The 14,037-nt window shown below is 36.2% G+C and overlaps 1 protein-coding gene across 1 annotated transcript; it reads left to right on the top strand.

The window, feature by feature from the left end:
* The first annotated feature begins 12,474 nt into the window (after window positions 1–12,474).
* On the top strand, window positions 12,475–13,419 carry OLFR601 (olfactory receptor 52M1). Its single transcript, XM_003781415.1, has one exon. The coding sequence runs from the start codon at window positions 12,475–12,477 to the stop codon at window positions 13,417–13,419; it is 945 nt and encodes a 314-aa protein (XP_003781463.1).
* The last annotated feature ends 618 nt before the right edge of the window (window positions 13,420–14,037 follow it).

Raw genomic sequence — 14,037 nt, 5'->3', positions numbered from 1 at the left:
TTTATATAATTGCAATCCCCACTCCTCTGTTTCGAGGAACAATTTGAAATAAATTTCCCAACTGGAACAGGTTATAATTGTTCATTTGGAATAAAAACTGCTCAATTTTATCAAATTCTTACAGGGTATATATATATATATATATATATATGCAAGCATATCAGTTAAGATTGGTGTGTAATACATTTTTATTACTGCTTTGGAGATATAGAACTTAATTTTAATATTGAACAGGATCTAAATGGTCATCTTTCTGACATAAGTAATTCCTATCAACTGACCCTTTCTCTTGTTTTGAGTAGTGTATTCTCTCCTTTTAAAAAAGCAACATAATAAAAAACAACAACTCTCTACTTTTAGTCTGATTTTCTATATCCCAGTGTCATCTTTAATTTCTGAAATAAAAGTGTAAAATCAACCCTTCCCATTTTTATGAAGAATTTTTGCCTCGACTCTGTTATCTAAACCATTTTAAATCTCTCCCCCTTTTAAAGCCATTTAACATGGTCTCCCACAGGAATCACCAGCTTTAGTAACACACAAAACTTTAACTTTTCTTTCCAAAAATATACAACTCAGTCCTGGATTTGAGGAAAATATCCGGTGTGGAAACAAAAGAGGCAGCAGGGAATTGGTGGTGGGGTGAGGAGAACAGTAGGAAGTTAAAGAAAAACAAAAGGTGTCACTTCATAAGCCATCCTAAGGACTCTGGGTTAGCATTGCACGAAATGGAAAGCCATTGGAGGTTTTGAGCAATGTACTAACAGCATCTGCATGACATGATTATAGCTGCTATCCAGGGAGTCAACTGAAATCCGTGAGAATTGAGGAAGACCTAAAGAGAAAGACAAGTGAGTAGGATGTGACAATAGCACAGAATAGAAATGATGAAGGTTTGGGTAAGATTGGTTGAAGTAAGTTTGCATGAGTAATTTAATTTTAGATCTATTTTGAGAGGCACAGCCAACAAGATGGGTGGATTGATGCATATAGAATTAGACAGAAAGGAGTCAAGGAAAACATTTAGGAAATACAGAATGCTACAGATAATCTTCTTGGGAAAGTAGAATGTCTTTAGGCTTCTATCTTATTTTTTTATCATTCTCTGGAGTATATCCAGAGGCATTTTATTGCCTCAACATTTCTTAGAGATTATCCGCATTACACTTCCAGGCTATGTACTTCCAGAAAAACAAAACAAAACAAAACACAAAATTGCTTTTTCCACTGCTACTTTTGCTTTAGCTATGCCGGTTTCATTGGAACCAGGAAGAAATTAACAATTTAGTTTACCCAAAACTAAAACTAAATAAGTAAGATACATACATACATACTTAAACACACACACATATATATATATAAATAAGAACACTACAACTACTTTGGAATAAATATTCTTTTTAAATGGACATGCAATTATTTAGAAAAACATGTTTCAAAGCATGTTTTCTGCTATAATACACATAAACTAGTTGCCAATGATATGATATCTATGGAATTTCCCTAACATTTGGAAATCAAACAGCATACTCCTAAGTGACCCAGAGCTCAAAGAAACACTGCTGGGAGATAGATGGGGGCAGTACAGACTGTGTTCTACAGAGATGATGATCAGAAAGATTGTGTTACCCAGAAGGGCCACCAAGTTCACTACAAAGAAGGAAAACTCAATCTAAAATTGCACAAGCTCTAGTCCAGGGAGGCCAATCTACGTCACTATTCTGGGTATATGACAGATATGACAGATACGACACTCGTACACAGAAAAGTTAGTGGTTTCTTCTCACCACTGATTCTTACAGAAAGGGAATGAGAATGAAGAATAAAAAGGACAGGTGTCACTTTCAGGGGAGCCTATTGAGCACTGAAGAAAGAAGTTCAGTACTTTGGATGACAATTTGACCAGATTGTTTAGCAGTTCAATGCCACAAGCCAGGTTTTTGGTGTGTAAGATACTCGCTGTGACAAAGACACCAGACTCAGAGGATCAAATGTCCCTAAAGAAGATCTGTTATTAGAGGTTCTATGTCTTTTTCTGTGTATTCCTATGAGACACTATTTGGTCACCACCTCACAGTTCTTCTGCCACTTAGAAAACAAATGATCACATAACTATTTTGTTTTGGTTTTTTTGTGTTGTTGTTGTTGTTTGTTTGTTTGTTTGTTTGGCAACTATCCCAGAGCTGAGTGCGTTGAAGGAAAATGAGCTAGCCAGGTGTTTCTACTGGGCGCCTTTGCCTTGCTTGGCACCTGGCTAAAGTGGAGGACGTCAGCGTGACAAAGATTCTCACACTCAGCTATGGCTGGGGCAACATCAGATGGCTCTGACCAACCTAAAAACATCCAGGAGAATGCAGCCAAGACGGAAATCTCACCAGGCCTTTTATTGTGCTTTAACAATCGTTTGCAATATAGCATTACGTTATTTATCATGATTATTTAGAAGTCAAAGAAACCATGTCCCCACATGTGATATACGGGTGGTCTTGCATAAGATCTAAGGGGAACAATTTATAGGAGAGCAGACAAAGGGGTCTGGGTTAGAATTAACTTTTAAAAGGGAACATATGTTGTAAAATGGGGAGATGTTACCTTTTAGTCTATACTATTGGTTTATTCCATCTAGCCCAAATGGCTGCTTTCTAATTTAATCTTTTAACTTGCTCAAAATATGTTAACCATTTTATTCTTGTGGCTGTTTTCAGCTTCCAAGATAAGGAACCAGCCTTTTGCCATTTGAATCCCCCACAAATGCTTTATAGCTTTTCTTTTCCTTTATAAGTTTTCTAGCCTGTCTCTGTGGGAGGCAGGTAAGCTAAATTCCTCATGGACCTTCCAACTCAGCATAAAGTGCCCAGTCAGGGGAGTGTCTACATGATGGTGCCTGGGTGGGGGGGATCCATTAGTGTAGGCAGGCTGAGACCTTTAGATTCTTGATCAGGAGTTTAAATATGACCCAGTGTTTTCTTCAGTGTCATGTTAGTTTAAATGACCCTGTATTTTCCTCAGTGTCATGTTCCCTGTTGGCCACCATCCTGGGTTAGGGTTCCCAGGAATCCTGACATGTCCCCACAGCCGGTTGCATAGGTAGAAACACAAGTCCCAGGTGCTGTTGTGTTTTCATTTTGTGGTGGTAATTCTGTTCTTCCAAAAAAAAGTAAAAAGGATTGTATTTAAGGGTGAAAAACTCCGGAGTGATATATGTCTGAACACTTCCTTGGTATTAGTTTAAGAAATATATCCACTGTGCTCTTTGTGGCAAAGCTTTTAGGAAAGCTGGTGTAGTGCTCAGATTGGAAAATTACTGCAAATTTGCGGGGTTCATTCTGCTAAAACCTCTACACCTACTATCCTTGAAGTTGACTTGACTTTCACAAATCTAATATTCACATTCTTAGTAAATTTAGAAGACACTTTCAGTTTAAAAATCTCAGCATATGCCAAGCTATTGCTTCCCAAGTAGCATAGTGATTAAGAATTCTATTTAGGAAAAAGTTTCTACCAATCAATGTGCTTGTGAATTAAAATTAGCAATACATGGGTATGAGATTTGCCATACCCAAATTGCATGGCATAAAGAATTAACAAGAGAAGTATTTCTTTAAAAGGATGCAGATAAAAGTAGAATGCAACAAATAAGTTAAATAGGGAGTAGGGGGACAGACATTGCAATAATGGAAGGGAACAGTTTGAGCAAAAACACCAGAGGAATAGTGGAGTCTTGCTACATATAAAAAAGGATCAAATATCACAGTTCATTTAGCATACAAGGTAACATTGTACTTTATTATATAAATCCCCTCTTCTTTAATTTTCTTTATGGGTGAGGCAATTCTTATAAGATTCCGTAGGTCTGAAATAGTAAAAACCACTAGAATTTCTAACTATTCTTGCCTCATATAAAACAAAAACATGTCATTTCTCATAAATGCAGATAGTTTTCTTGTTTCAACCAGGTAGAATTTATATAAAACATTGGTTCAGTCGTACACACTTACACTTACACACCTATATACGGGGTGGACATAAAGTTCATGTGCAATTTACGTAGATACACCTTAGCCCTAGGGTCTTTACATAGAACTCGGAGGGAAAGACCAGCAAATTGAATAAATATTTTAATCTAAGTTTTATGTCTCAAGTAATGTACCAAAATGTATAACCAGTTTTTCCCTTTACTAAAAAATTTTTTAGAGTAAAAGAAGATATGCTTTTTAAGTCACCTTGAAGAAATTAAGAAGATCTGTAAATATGTACAAGCAAAGCCACATCTGTACACTGAAATAATAGTCATTTATTCCTAAGGATTTATTAATAAGTTAAAGTAGGGAAAACTGACTATAATACAGGTAATGCTCCAAATGCTCATAAAATAATGATAACACATAAAATTATTGGTCACGCAATCCTCCAAACATGAATATACACAACTTGAGATTTTATGAGATTTTTACTTTTCTTCTTCTCAGAGTGAGTTCATCATTTACTCGTCTTTCATATTGAGATGTAGATAGACATCATGGCTAGTCTTGTAAATGCCCTCAGTTCTGTATGTGAGTTCAAGTTTTATTACATTAGTTGGGGGTTTTCTACCCTGAGACTGAAATTAATTTCTAAGTGTTTCTCACAGTTTAGTCACAGTTTTCTACCCTGTGACTGAAATTAATTTCTTTTCCCATACATTTTCATTTTTTAAACAACTTTGGCTTGGAATGTAAAAATATGAGTACTTCTTCTATATTAGTGCTCTGTAGAGCCAAGGTATCAATTTACATCCTACTACTTGCCTCCTACTTGGAAAGCCAGAACCAAAGTCTGCCTGCTTGGGGATCTCCATACTTTATGCCTGGTCTACCATTTTGCTCTGATGGAGAATTATGCTTTTGTATTCAACATCAACACTGAGCCCAGATTCATGAATTTTGTTTTTCTTCCAATGCCTGCATCCTCTGAATAACTTGATGCTTTGCACCATGGTGTTTCTTCAAATTCTTACTCTCTTCTGGTTCAATAACAGGCAAATAATCTCTAAAGTTAGCCTTATCTAGGTATCATCCATCCACTTTCTGTCCACCATGGAATTGGGATTTCTGTTAGCTATAAAATTAGCCCTTTAGCTAAATGTCTGCATTCCTCTGGGCAACTCTACCATCTTGACAGATGGGATGATCTTGACTTTGAGTTTAGTCATTGTCCTATAGGGAGTTATCCTGAGGATTCATTGTCTTTTAAGGCTTTCTTACTGCACAACCAATGCCATTGTCCCTACTTACTATGAATTCATGGATCTAATCAAGCTAGCCTCTGACAAACTAGGATCCACAGATTCTGTGGCTTAATTCAAGGCTTTCTTATTGTGGAATGGATTTCACATTGATAATCATGTATGTTCACATTTTTCATGTTTTGTTACCCAGTTATGAAACAAAACAGAAAACCATCATTCCAGCCTTAAGCCCTGAGTGGACAGAGACTTTTCATATGAACAATGAGTTAATATTTATTTAATATATACAATAGAGTAAATATTAACAAAAATATGTCCTATTTTGTGAGAGACTTTGTTATTTTTCAGTTCGGTGTACTCTCTTTGTCACAGTTTCACATTCACAGTTTCAGTTACCTGAAGTCAACCACAATTTGAAAATAGGAGAATGAAGTGCTATAAGATATTTTGAGAGAAGTAGTTATAGACTATATCTGTATTGGTTTTATTACAATAAGTTGTTATAATTGTTTTATTTCACTATTATTGCTGATAAATCCTTACTGTGTGTAATTTGTAGATTAAACTTTATTGTAGGTATGTGTATACATATAAAAATATTTTACTATATAGAGGGTATAGTACTGTCTGTGGTTTCAGGCATCCTCTGGGGGCCTTGGAACATATTCCATATGGATAAGGGGGGATTACTGTACAGGCTCATGCTTTACAAATTGGTGTGGGTCTAGTACTAATAATTGGGTTCAAGTCACACCAGCAATTTAGTAACATTTCTTATAATAATAGCTTAACCATTCCACTATTTTCTAGCAGAAACCTATACATCTTAACCTGCAATGACTGATTGGCAGGTGTCAGCTTGACTTCATGGCAATGCAGCCTTTGTTGTCATTTTGTAGTAATTACATAGGAATTTATGATAGAATAACCAGTGGTGTAGCATATATCTGAAAATTATGGTATCTTTCAATTATAAATAAAATGGAGACATAATTTGGGCAAAGCCTATCTAGTAATCTTTGTTTTTATTTATTTTAAAAAGAAATAATTTGTGCAAGTAATGTAGAGATTTTATGTGTCAGTGTGTTTCACAGCTAGAACTTAGATAATGGGAAAGCTTCAGGTAGTTTGTAAATGGAAGTTATTGACACACAGAAGCTGGAAATGGGCTAGGGAGCTTCCCTCCTTCCCACACTTCCCCTACAACTTGTCAAAACATCACCCAAATAAAGCTTGCCTGTGCTACTGCTACCTCATAGTCATATATTTTTACTTGATCAGCCTTCAGATGGTTCAAACCCTCTACAGTCTCATACTGAGAATTGAATCTGTAGCTCCTTGTCTATTAAATTTCTCTGATAGGAAAGTATCATCTCAAATGACAAAATATCACAGTCAAGCATATGTCATTAAGTTAAGCCCCGGGATGGAAGGAAGAGTAGCGCTACATTTCTCTAAAGAGTCCACATTTTAAAGAAGAACGATGAGTCCCAAGAATTTGAAGGTATCTCCAGGTTTTAAAAGTCAAATGACTTGGGCGGTGCCTATGGCTCAACGAAATAGGGTGCTAGCCCCACATGCCGGAGGTGGCAGGTTCAAACCCAGCCCCAGACAAAAAAATTAAAAAATAAAAAAAAATGTGCATTAAAAGTCAAGTGACTTGATGCTCTATGACTCCTGAAAAGATTGTATTTATATTCCAAAAGGCTCACGTGAGAAAAAGACCATTCTTGTTGGATACAGGTGGGAGTATGACTTTCTCCTTTCCCTAGGTAAAAAGAGAAAAATCATTTTTTCACATTCCTTGACTATGGACTGTCTACCTTCTTGTATGAAACAATTGACTTGGGTCTCATCACTTCATGTAAACACTAGGGTAAAGGGGAACTAATGCACTTATTATTTACTATGAATATCCACTCTTAATATGTCTCTGTTCCAGAGTACGTGGTATGCACATTGGAGTAAAAGTAATACACATGATCACATCCAAAAAGGTATGTTCAGATGATCTCATACCCAAGAGACTGCAATCACATGAGATATAAAAGGGAATTTAGGCCACATGGAAGAGTCAGGCCTGATATTTTATGCCTGCTAAACTGGAGAGTGATGATTTGAAGATGAGGAATAGCAATGAATTGTCAAAGTGCAGTATAGGAGGGAATAAGGTGGAAAATTATGAGATAGTAGGTGGAGACTGTATGACCTAAACTTGATGTTATGAATTAATTTGAGTTAATTTATGACTAATGATAACATTTAGGGTACAGAATGGGAGATACTACCAGCGGCAGGATAGGAACAAGTTTTTTAGATGGGAGAAAATCAAGCAACTGAAAAACCAGGTTACTGACATCATGAAGAATTGAGGTAAGAACAATATTGAAGGAAGATAAAGTGAGCTAGCAACTAACATCCCCAAGGAAGATGCAGTGTTTAATAATTCAGATCTGGGAGATCAGCAGGTTTAAAAATCATGACAACAGATCTTCCCTGATGCACTGGGAATTCCATTGTGACCTTAGAATGAGCATAAAATTGAGATAGAATGGGCAGAAAGATGGTGAGAGCATTAGAAGCCACAGGCATAAACATGACATAATCTTAAATAAATAATAAAACATCTGAAATGGCTGAGACTCACAGAAACATAAAGAGGAACTACATGGCAGAGAGTGATGCCAGAGGGAGAGCAGGGACCATTCTACATAGGGACATGTTGGTCATTGTGGATATTATCCATTATCAACCATGAGATTAAACACTTTTGCAAAAGAAAGTGAATAGACTTTAATTTTGGCATACATCATTTGCTGAATCTTAGTGATACATGTATAGTGCTTGAATGAATGAAATGTGGAGCAAGAAATATCTATCTGGATTAAGATGCTGAGACCAGTTTTTATTAGCTGTAAAATTTTGTGTTGATTTTTCAGTTTTCCCTAGGTTAGCAAAAAGAATACAGCTACATTTTTCTAATGTATTTACATTTTAAAGAAAAATGTTTTCTCATCCGTTCAGTGGTAACTCTCTTTTTCCAAAGACTATTTTGAAGATCAAAAGAGAGGGGATTTTAAGCACTAAGGAGGTGCAAGTACTGGCTTTTTAGTGCAGAAATGTAATCATTTTCCTTGGTTCTATGGTTTTATAATATTTTCCTCCTGTATTTAGCAAACCTATTTCATACCAGAGCACCCAGCATCCTTTGGAAAAATGTCTCTATGTGTTACCTTAAGGAGTAGTTGTGGGAAAAGTCCCCTTATTGCTGAAAACCAATGATTCTTCTGTCACTTACAACTTTTAATCAAGTGAGATTTGGAGTCATTTGTAACTCCAGCTCAGGTCACCCAGCATACTTCTTTGCATCTGTGCCTGATAACAGGTGGCTCTCTGATGACTGTCCACTTTAAATTTGGGTGCGTTAAGGTAGAGATACAGGACAGGAAAAGAAAGGAGAAAACTACATTCAAACATCTGTATTTATAGAAGTATGAGGATCTCCAAAAAGGAATGCTCAATTCTTTTAATCCCCTTAGTAATGTGAAGAATAAAGATCAGGAACCCAGATGTATACTAAGGAGGAGATATGGAGACTCTTTAACAATTGATGCAATTTTAGATTAGCTAAAGTATAAGAAGTATAAGGCCAAAAATACTCTAAATTATAACTCAAATAATATTAAATATGTTTGACTAAGGCCAAAGAAAAAATATATGGATATATTTTGTTCATTCCGCATTAGAGGTTGATCAATCATAACTTTTAATAAGAGGAAAGATATTTAGGAGTAAGATGGAAAAGTGTGCCCATGTATTGAGGTGGTCAAGTGGGCAACAACAAGCCATCGCCCGCTATTTCTTTCTACTTTCTTACTTTTCAAAACAACCCAGCTGAATACAATCTCTTAATAACATCAACCATTATTATTTTTGGTATAAACTTCAAACTAGTTAATCTGTACAGATAAGAAGTGGAAAGTAATAAACTTCAAAAATGAAACTTTGGGGATTTATAGATTTCTCCTGAATGGTTTTTCTTAAAGAAGACTGTTCATAACTTTCTCTTCATTGTCACACCCACAGCTTGAAGTTTGTCCTGAAGTACAGAAAAGACAATCAATTTGGAGGTAAATATCAGAGTTTGTTTAAACAGTTTTAACAAAGTATCTTGGTTATGTTCTTAAACTTAAGTTGATTCAAATGTATCTGTGTATGCTGAATGTACTTATTCGAGCATCAATGTAATGTGCTTATGAAAGCTTTACATAGTATAAGAAAAAATTAAAAATCTCTAGATATTGGGATCTTTGTATGTACTATACCATAATTTAAGGCAGCACATGAGAAAACTTCAGATGTGTGTAGGTCTTATCTGAAAGAATATGTTAATTTAAAGAAAAAAAGTTCTGGGAGTTGCAAACAACTATGAAAGGCTTTACGTGTTTCTGGAAATGGAGATGTGGGTAATTAAAAATCTTCTAGCCCCCAGAAAATGCCCTAATTAACCTTAGAATTAACCTCTATGAGCTGCTCTATCTCCTATTCCTTCTCGCCTATCTTACAATCATGGCAAAGCAAAGGAGTGGCAAAGATTCACCAAAGAGCAGAAGTTATTTTATTCGCTATAAGATTTTGAAGGGGTTCTTTTCTTGTCTTAACTCTGATATCTATTCATCTTGTGTGAACTTAAATAAATACTAAAAGAGCATTGCATTTATAAAGGTGTTTGGAAGCATCATAGAGCAGTAGTTCAGAAGAAACATGACGTCGGTGTCCTGTAGCCTTGCATTTTCCTACTAATAAGCATCATCCAATGTCAGACTGTGGACTGGGTCACAGTAATACAGTGCAATGCTATAGTTTCCACATTCAGGGAAATTTAATCTTATGAATAAGACTGATGTCATAAAATATATTGATCAATCTATCAAAATAAATGTAAAAATATATAGGAATGTAAAAGACGAATGTAAGAATATAATGAGAGCACAGATAATAACCTGCAAATTTCTGCCTGAAGTAATCCTGCAAAGAGTCACAGAGGAGATTACTTTCAACCTAGACACTACAAAATAAGCAGTATTTTGCATAAGAAAAGTTATTTTTAAGAAAAAGCTGGCAATGTCATGGACAATAAAAAGTAGAAGAATATGTGAAAAAGTCATAATTTTACAAAGAAAGAAACATGTTACATATAGGGACTAGAAGTTTGGTGTTACCTTGTAACAGGGATTAAAAAGAGTAGCTGGTGAAAGTCTGGAAAGAATGGCTTATTTTGTTATCTAAAACGAAAATTTGACTATAGTATGTATTTGCTTAGACACGTTAGTAGATCCACATTACCTACAGAATAATAACCAAATTCTAATCCTTGATTTATTAAATTCTTCCTCAATGTAAGGTGATTTTCCCAGTTAACATGTTTGAGTTAACTTAATCCTCTCAGCAACCTTTTGTTTTTCCATTTTACAGACTAAAAACCTGAGGAAAAGATATAGTTAACATGTAGAGAGCAAATTAATTTTTATTTTGGAGATAAATACATTTAATCAAAGAACACAGGAGGAACCCATGATGGGAATGAGCACTCTCCTAAGGAAGGAAAAAACAAAACAAAGCAAGGAGGTAACAGCATTACTGGTGATAAGTCATACATTTTAAGGCATAGGGAACTTGATTTGTTCTGAGCTTTACATAATCAAATTATAATGTCTAGGTCAGAATGGAAAAACTTCCAAATAACTGAGGGGTAGTTCTAATCAAATGTCAATTTAGTTCACCACAAAATACTGAAAAAAAGTTAAGTTATATCAGTTACACTTGGCTAGACTTTATAAATTACAATGGAGTACACAAAGTTTATTATTTGCCATCTCATTATTACTAAATTCAACAGATGTGTTACCAATTAATAAATAGCATGCACAGCATGTTGTTAAAGAGATAAAACAAATATTTCAGGATGATAAAAAGAAGCCTGTTATGAGTATAAACTAATTTCAAAATTACATTTCAATTACTTGGATGTCGATGTAGAACACAGATCTATAAATTCAGTAGACAATGCTGATTAAATTCAAGATGTCAACAGTGATAAACGCTTAATAATAATAAAAATATGACAAAATGATTCTAAAATAATATCCTATGACTTAATAAAATACAAAGTCTGTTTAAGCATTCACGTTAAGCATTTTAGTGTTGCAAAAATAATGAGTTTGGCAAAATTAAAATAGCTAAAAATTGCAATAATAGAGAGTTATATTAAAAGTTCTGCATCTCAACCATTTTTTCTATGATGCTTTTGCATTGTCTATAACAGTGTTTCTATTTCCTAATTAGTAAAATTGGAAAAATGATACTTAGCTTGTATTGCTTTTCCAGCTAAGTATTAATATATAACATAGATTCCAAGACAATCTCTTTTCCATGCTAGGAGCAACTAAGTATTACTTTTCTTTTTCACCTTCACATAAAAAAAATGATATGGACCCTGGGCACAGTACCTCACACCTGGAATCCTATCACTCTGGGAGGTTAAGGCAGGAGGACTGCTTGAGGTCAGGAGTTTGAAACCAGCCTGGCTAAGAGCAAGATACTATCTCTAGGAAAATAATCCAGGGGTGTAGGCCCATATTTATAGTCCCAGCTACTCAGGAGATGGAAGCAGGAGGCTTGCTTGAGCCTGGAGTTTGAAGTTGAAGTGACCTATGATTACACCTCTGCCCTCTAGCCTGAGTTACAAAGCAAGACTGTGTCTCAAAAACAACAAAAAATATTGTATAATCTGAACTCACACTAATCGTGTAAAAATCAAAAGAGATACCAGTACATTGATCTTGGTTGTGACTAATATATATCTAAAAAAGGACTTTAAAAAAGTGGGTATATAAGCTGGGAATTTTTCACTTGGAAAAGAGAAGCTTGGTGGGGACATGACTTACCATCCTATTTTTTGAAAGCCTGCCACAAAAAACCATGTAAATCTGTAGCGCTCCAGAGGAAAGGGACAGTACTTCCTCAGGGTTCTTGGGATAGGTCCTGTGACAGTACCAGGAAAAGCACACATGTAATGGACTAGCATACTTCACTCGAAATTGTATCTTTAAAAGTATTCTCATTTGATGTTTTGAGTTCTAGATTCAATTATCATTTGTTTACAGATTGGGGCTGTAATGATCTTGGTGGAAAACCTTGACCCTAAAAAGGCGAAATCCATCCACAAAGGAGAGGGCATTAGCAACATGGGACCAGCCAATGAATCGCAATTATCTCCAGATACTTTCTTGCTTCTGGGCATCCCAGGACTAGAGCACCTGCACGTCTGGATCGGGATCCCCTTCTGCTCCATGTACGTGGTGGCCGTGGTGGGGAACGTGACCATTCTGGCCGTAGTGAGGGCAGAGCGAAGCCTCCACGAGCCTATGTTCCTGTTTCTGTGCATGCTGTCTGTCACTGACCTGGTCCTCTCCACATCGACACTGCCCCGCATGCTCTGCCTCTTCTGGTTCAGGGTCCATGACATTGCCTTTGATGCTTGTCTGGCCCAAATGTTCTTCATCCACAGCTTTACGGCCATGGAGTCAGGATTCTTCCTAGCCATGGCCATTGACCGTTATGTGGCCATCTGTAATCCACTGCACCATGCCACCATTCTCACCCACACCCTCATTGCCAAAATGGGAGCTGCTGTGGTATTCAGGGGCGTAGCCTTCTTTTGTCCACACCCTATCTTGCTCAAGCAACTGCCCTACTGTAGAACTCGAATCATTGCCCACACCTACTGCGAGTTCATGGCTGTGGTGAAGTTGGCATGTGTGGACACAGGAGCCACTAAGCGTTACAGTCTCAGCGTGGCCTCTGTCATCGGTTCCTGTGATGGATTTCTCATTGCTGTCTCTTACGTTTTAATCCTTCGTGCAGTCTTTCGTCTTCCATCACGGGAAGCAAGTCTTAAAGCTCTGGGCACGTGTGGCTCCCATGTCTGCGTCATCCTTGTTTTCTACTCCACAGCTGTCTTCACCTTCCTGACCCACCGTTTTGGCCACAATGTGGCTCCCCAAATTCATATCTTTATTGCCAATATGTACCTTCTGGTACCACCCTTTCTTAATCCCATTGTTTATGGTATTAGGACTAAGAAAATTCGAGACCATGTCATTAATACTCTAAGGGTAAAAGTTGCCTGATTTCATTTTGTCTAGAGTCTGAGTCCAGAAGCTCACCCTTACTGTTCCTTCAGGGACACAAGGATTACTCAGGAATCCCCCAGGCTATAAAACCAATTCTAAAAGACACTGCGCTGGTGAATGTGAAAAGAAGAATTTACATTTCTTTCTGTCTTTGCCTGCCAGGAAGTCTGCTACACAGAGAAAAAAGCAGCAGAAAATGAGCTTGATTTTTAGCCCTTATTGAAAAAAGTAGGAGTAAATAATTTTCCTGTTATTTCGCTATCAAGACCAACCACCATTTAACTTAGAGTTTACTACTGTTGAACAGGGTCCACTGAAGTTTCCAATGCATTAGCTTTTAAATACACTATGGCTCATATAATATTTTGTGTTCACCAAAAGTAAATCGTAATTACTATTTTGTTTTAATTGCTATCTCTAATGTATCCTCTACATTAAGGTTATAGTTAGCTTCCTAAAGATAAAAAACAAAAAAACAAAAACACATATATAAAACAAAAACTAAAAATCCTGATATATCTGGCCCATACAAGATCTAGAGGGCAAAGCAAAGCTTTGTGAGTTATCTTTTCTTATTTCTTGTAATATATCTCTTCCACATTCCTTGTTCTCTTT

Source organism: Otolemur garnettii, unplaced genomic scaffold (assembly GCF_000181295.1).
Source record: "Otolemur garnettii isolate 467f Iridium unplaced genomic scaffold, OtoGar3 scaffold00001, whole genome shotgun sequence".
In the NCBI taxonomy this organism is placed as follows: Eukaryota; Metazoa; Chordata; class Mammalia; order Primates; family Galagidae; genus Otolemur; species Otolemur garnettii.
The sequence above is the reverse complement of the archived record's forward strand: the minus strand, read 5'-3'. Positions and strand labels throughout refer to the sequence as shown.

Bases quoted from the DNA above. Each gene is read 5' to 3' on its own strand.
- OLFR601 (XM_003781415.1), top strand. From the start codon at position 12,475: ATGGGACCAGCCAATGAATCGCAATTATCTCCAGATACTTTCTTGCTT.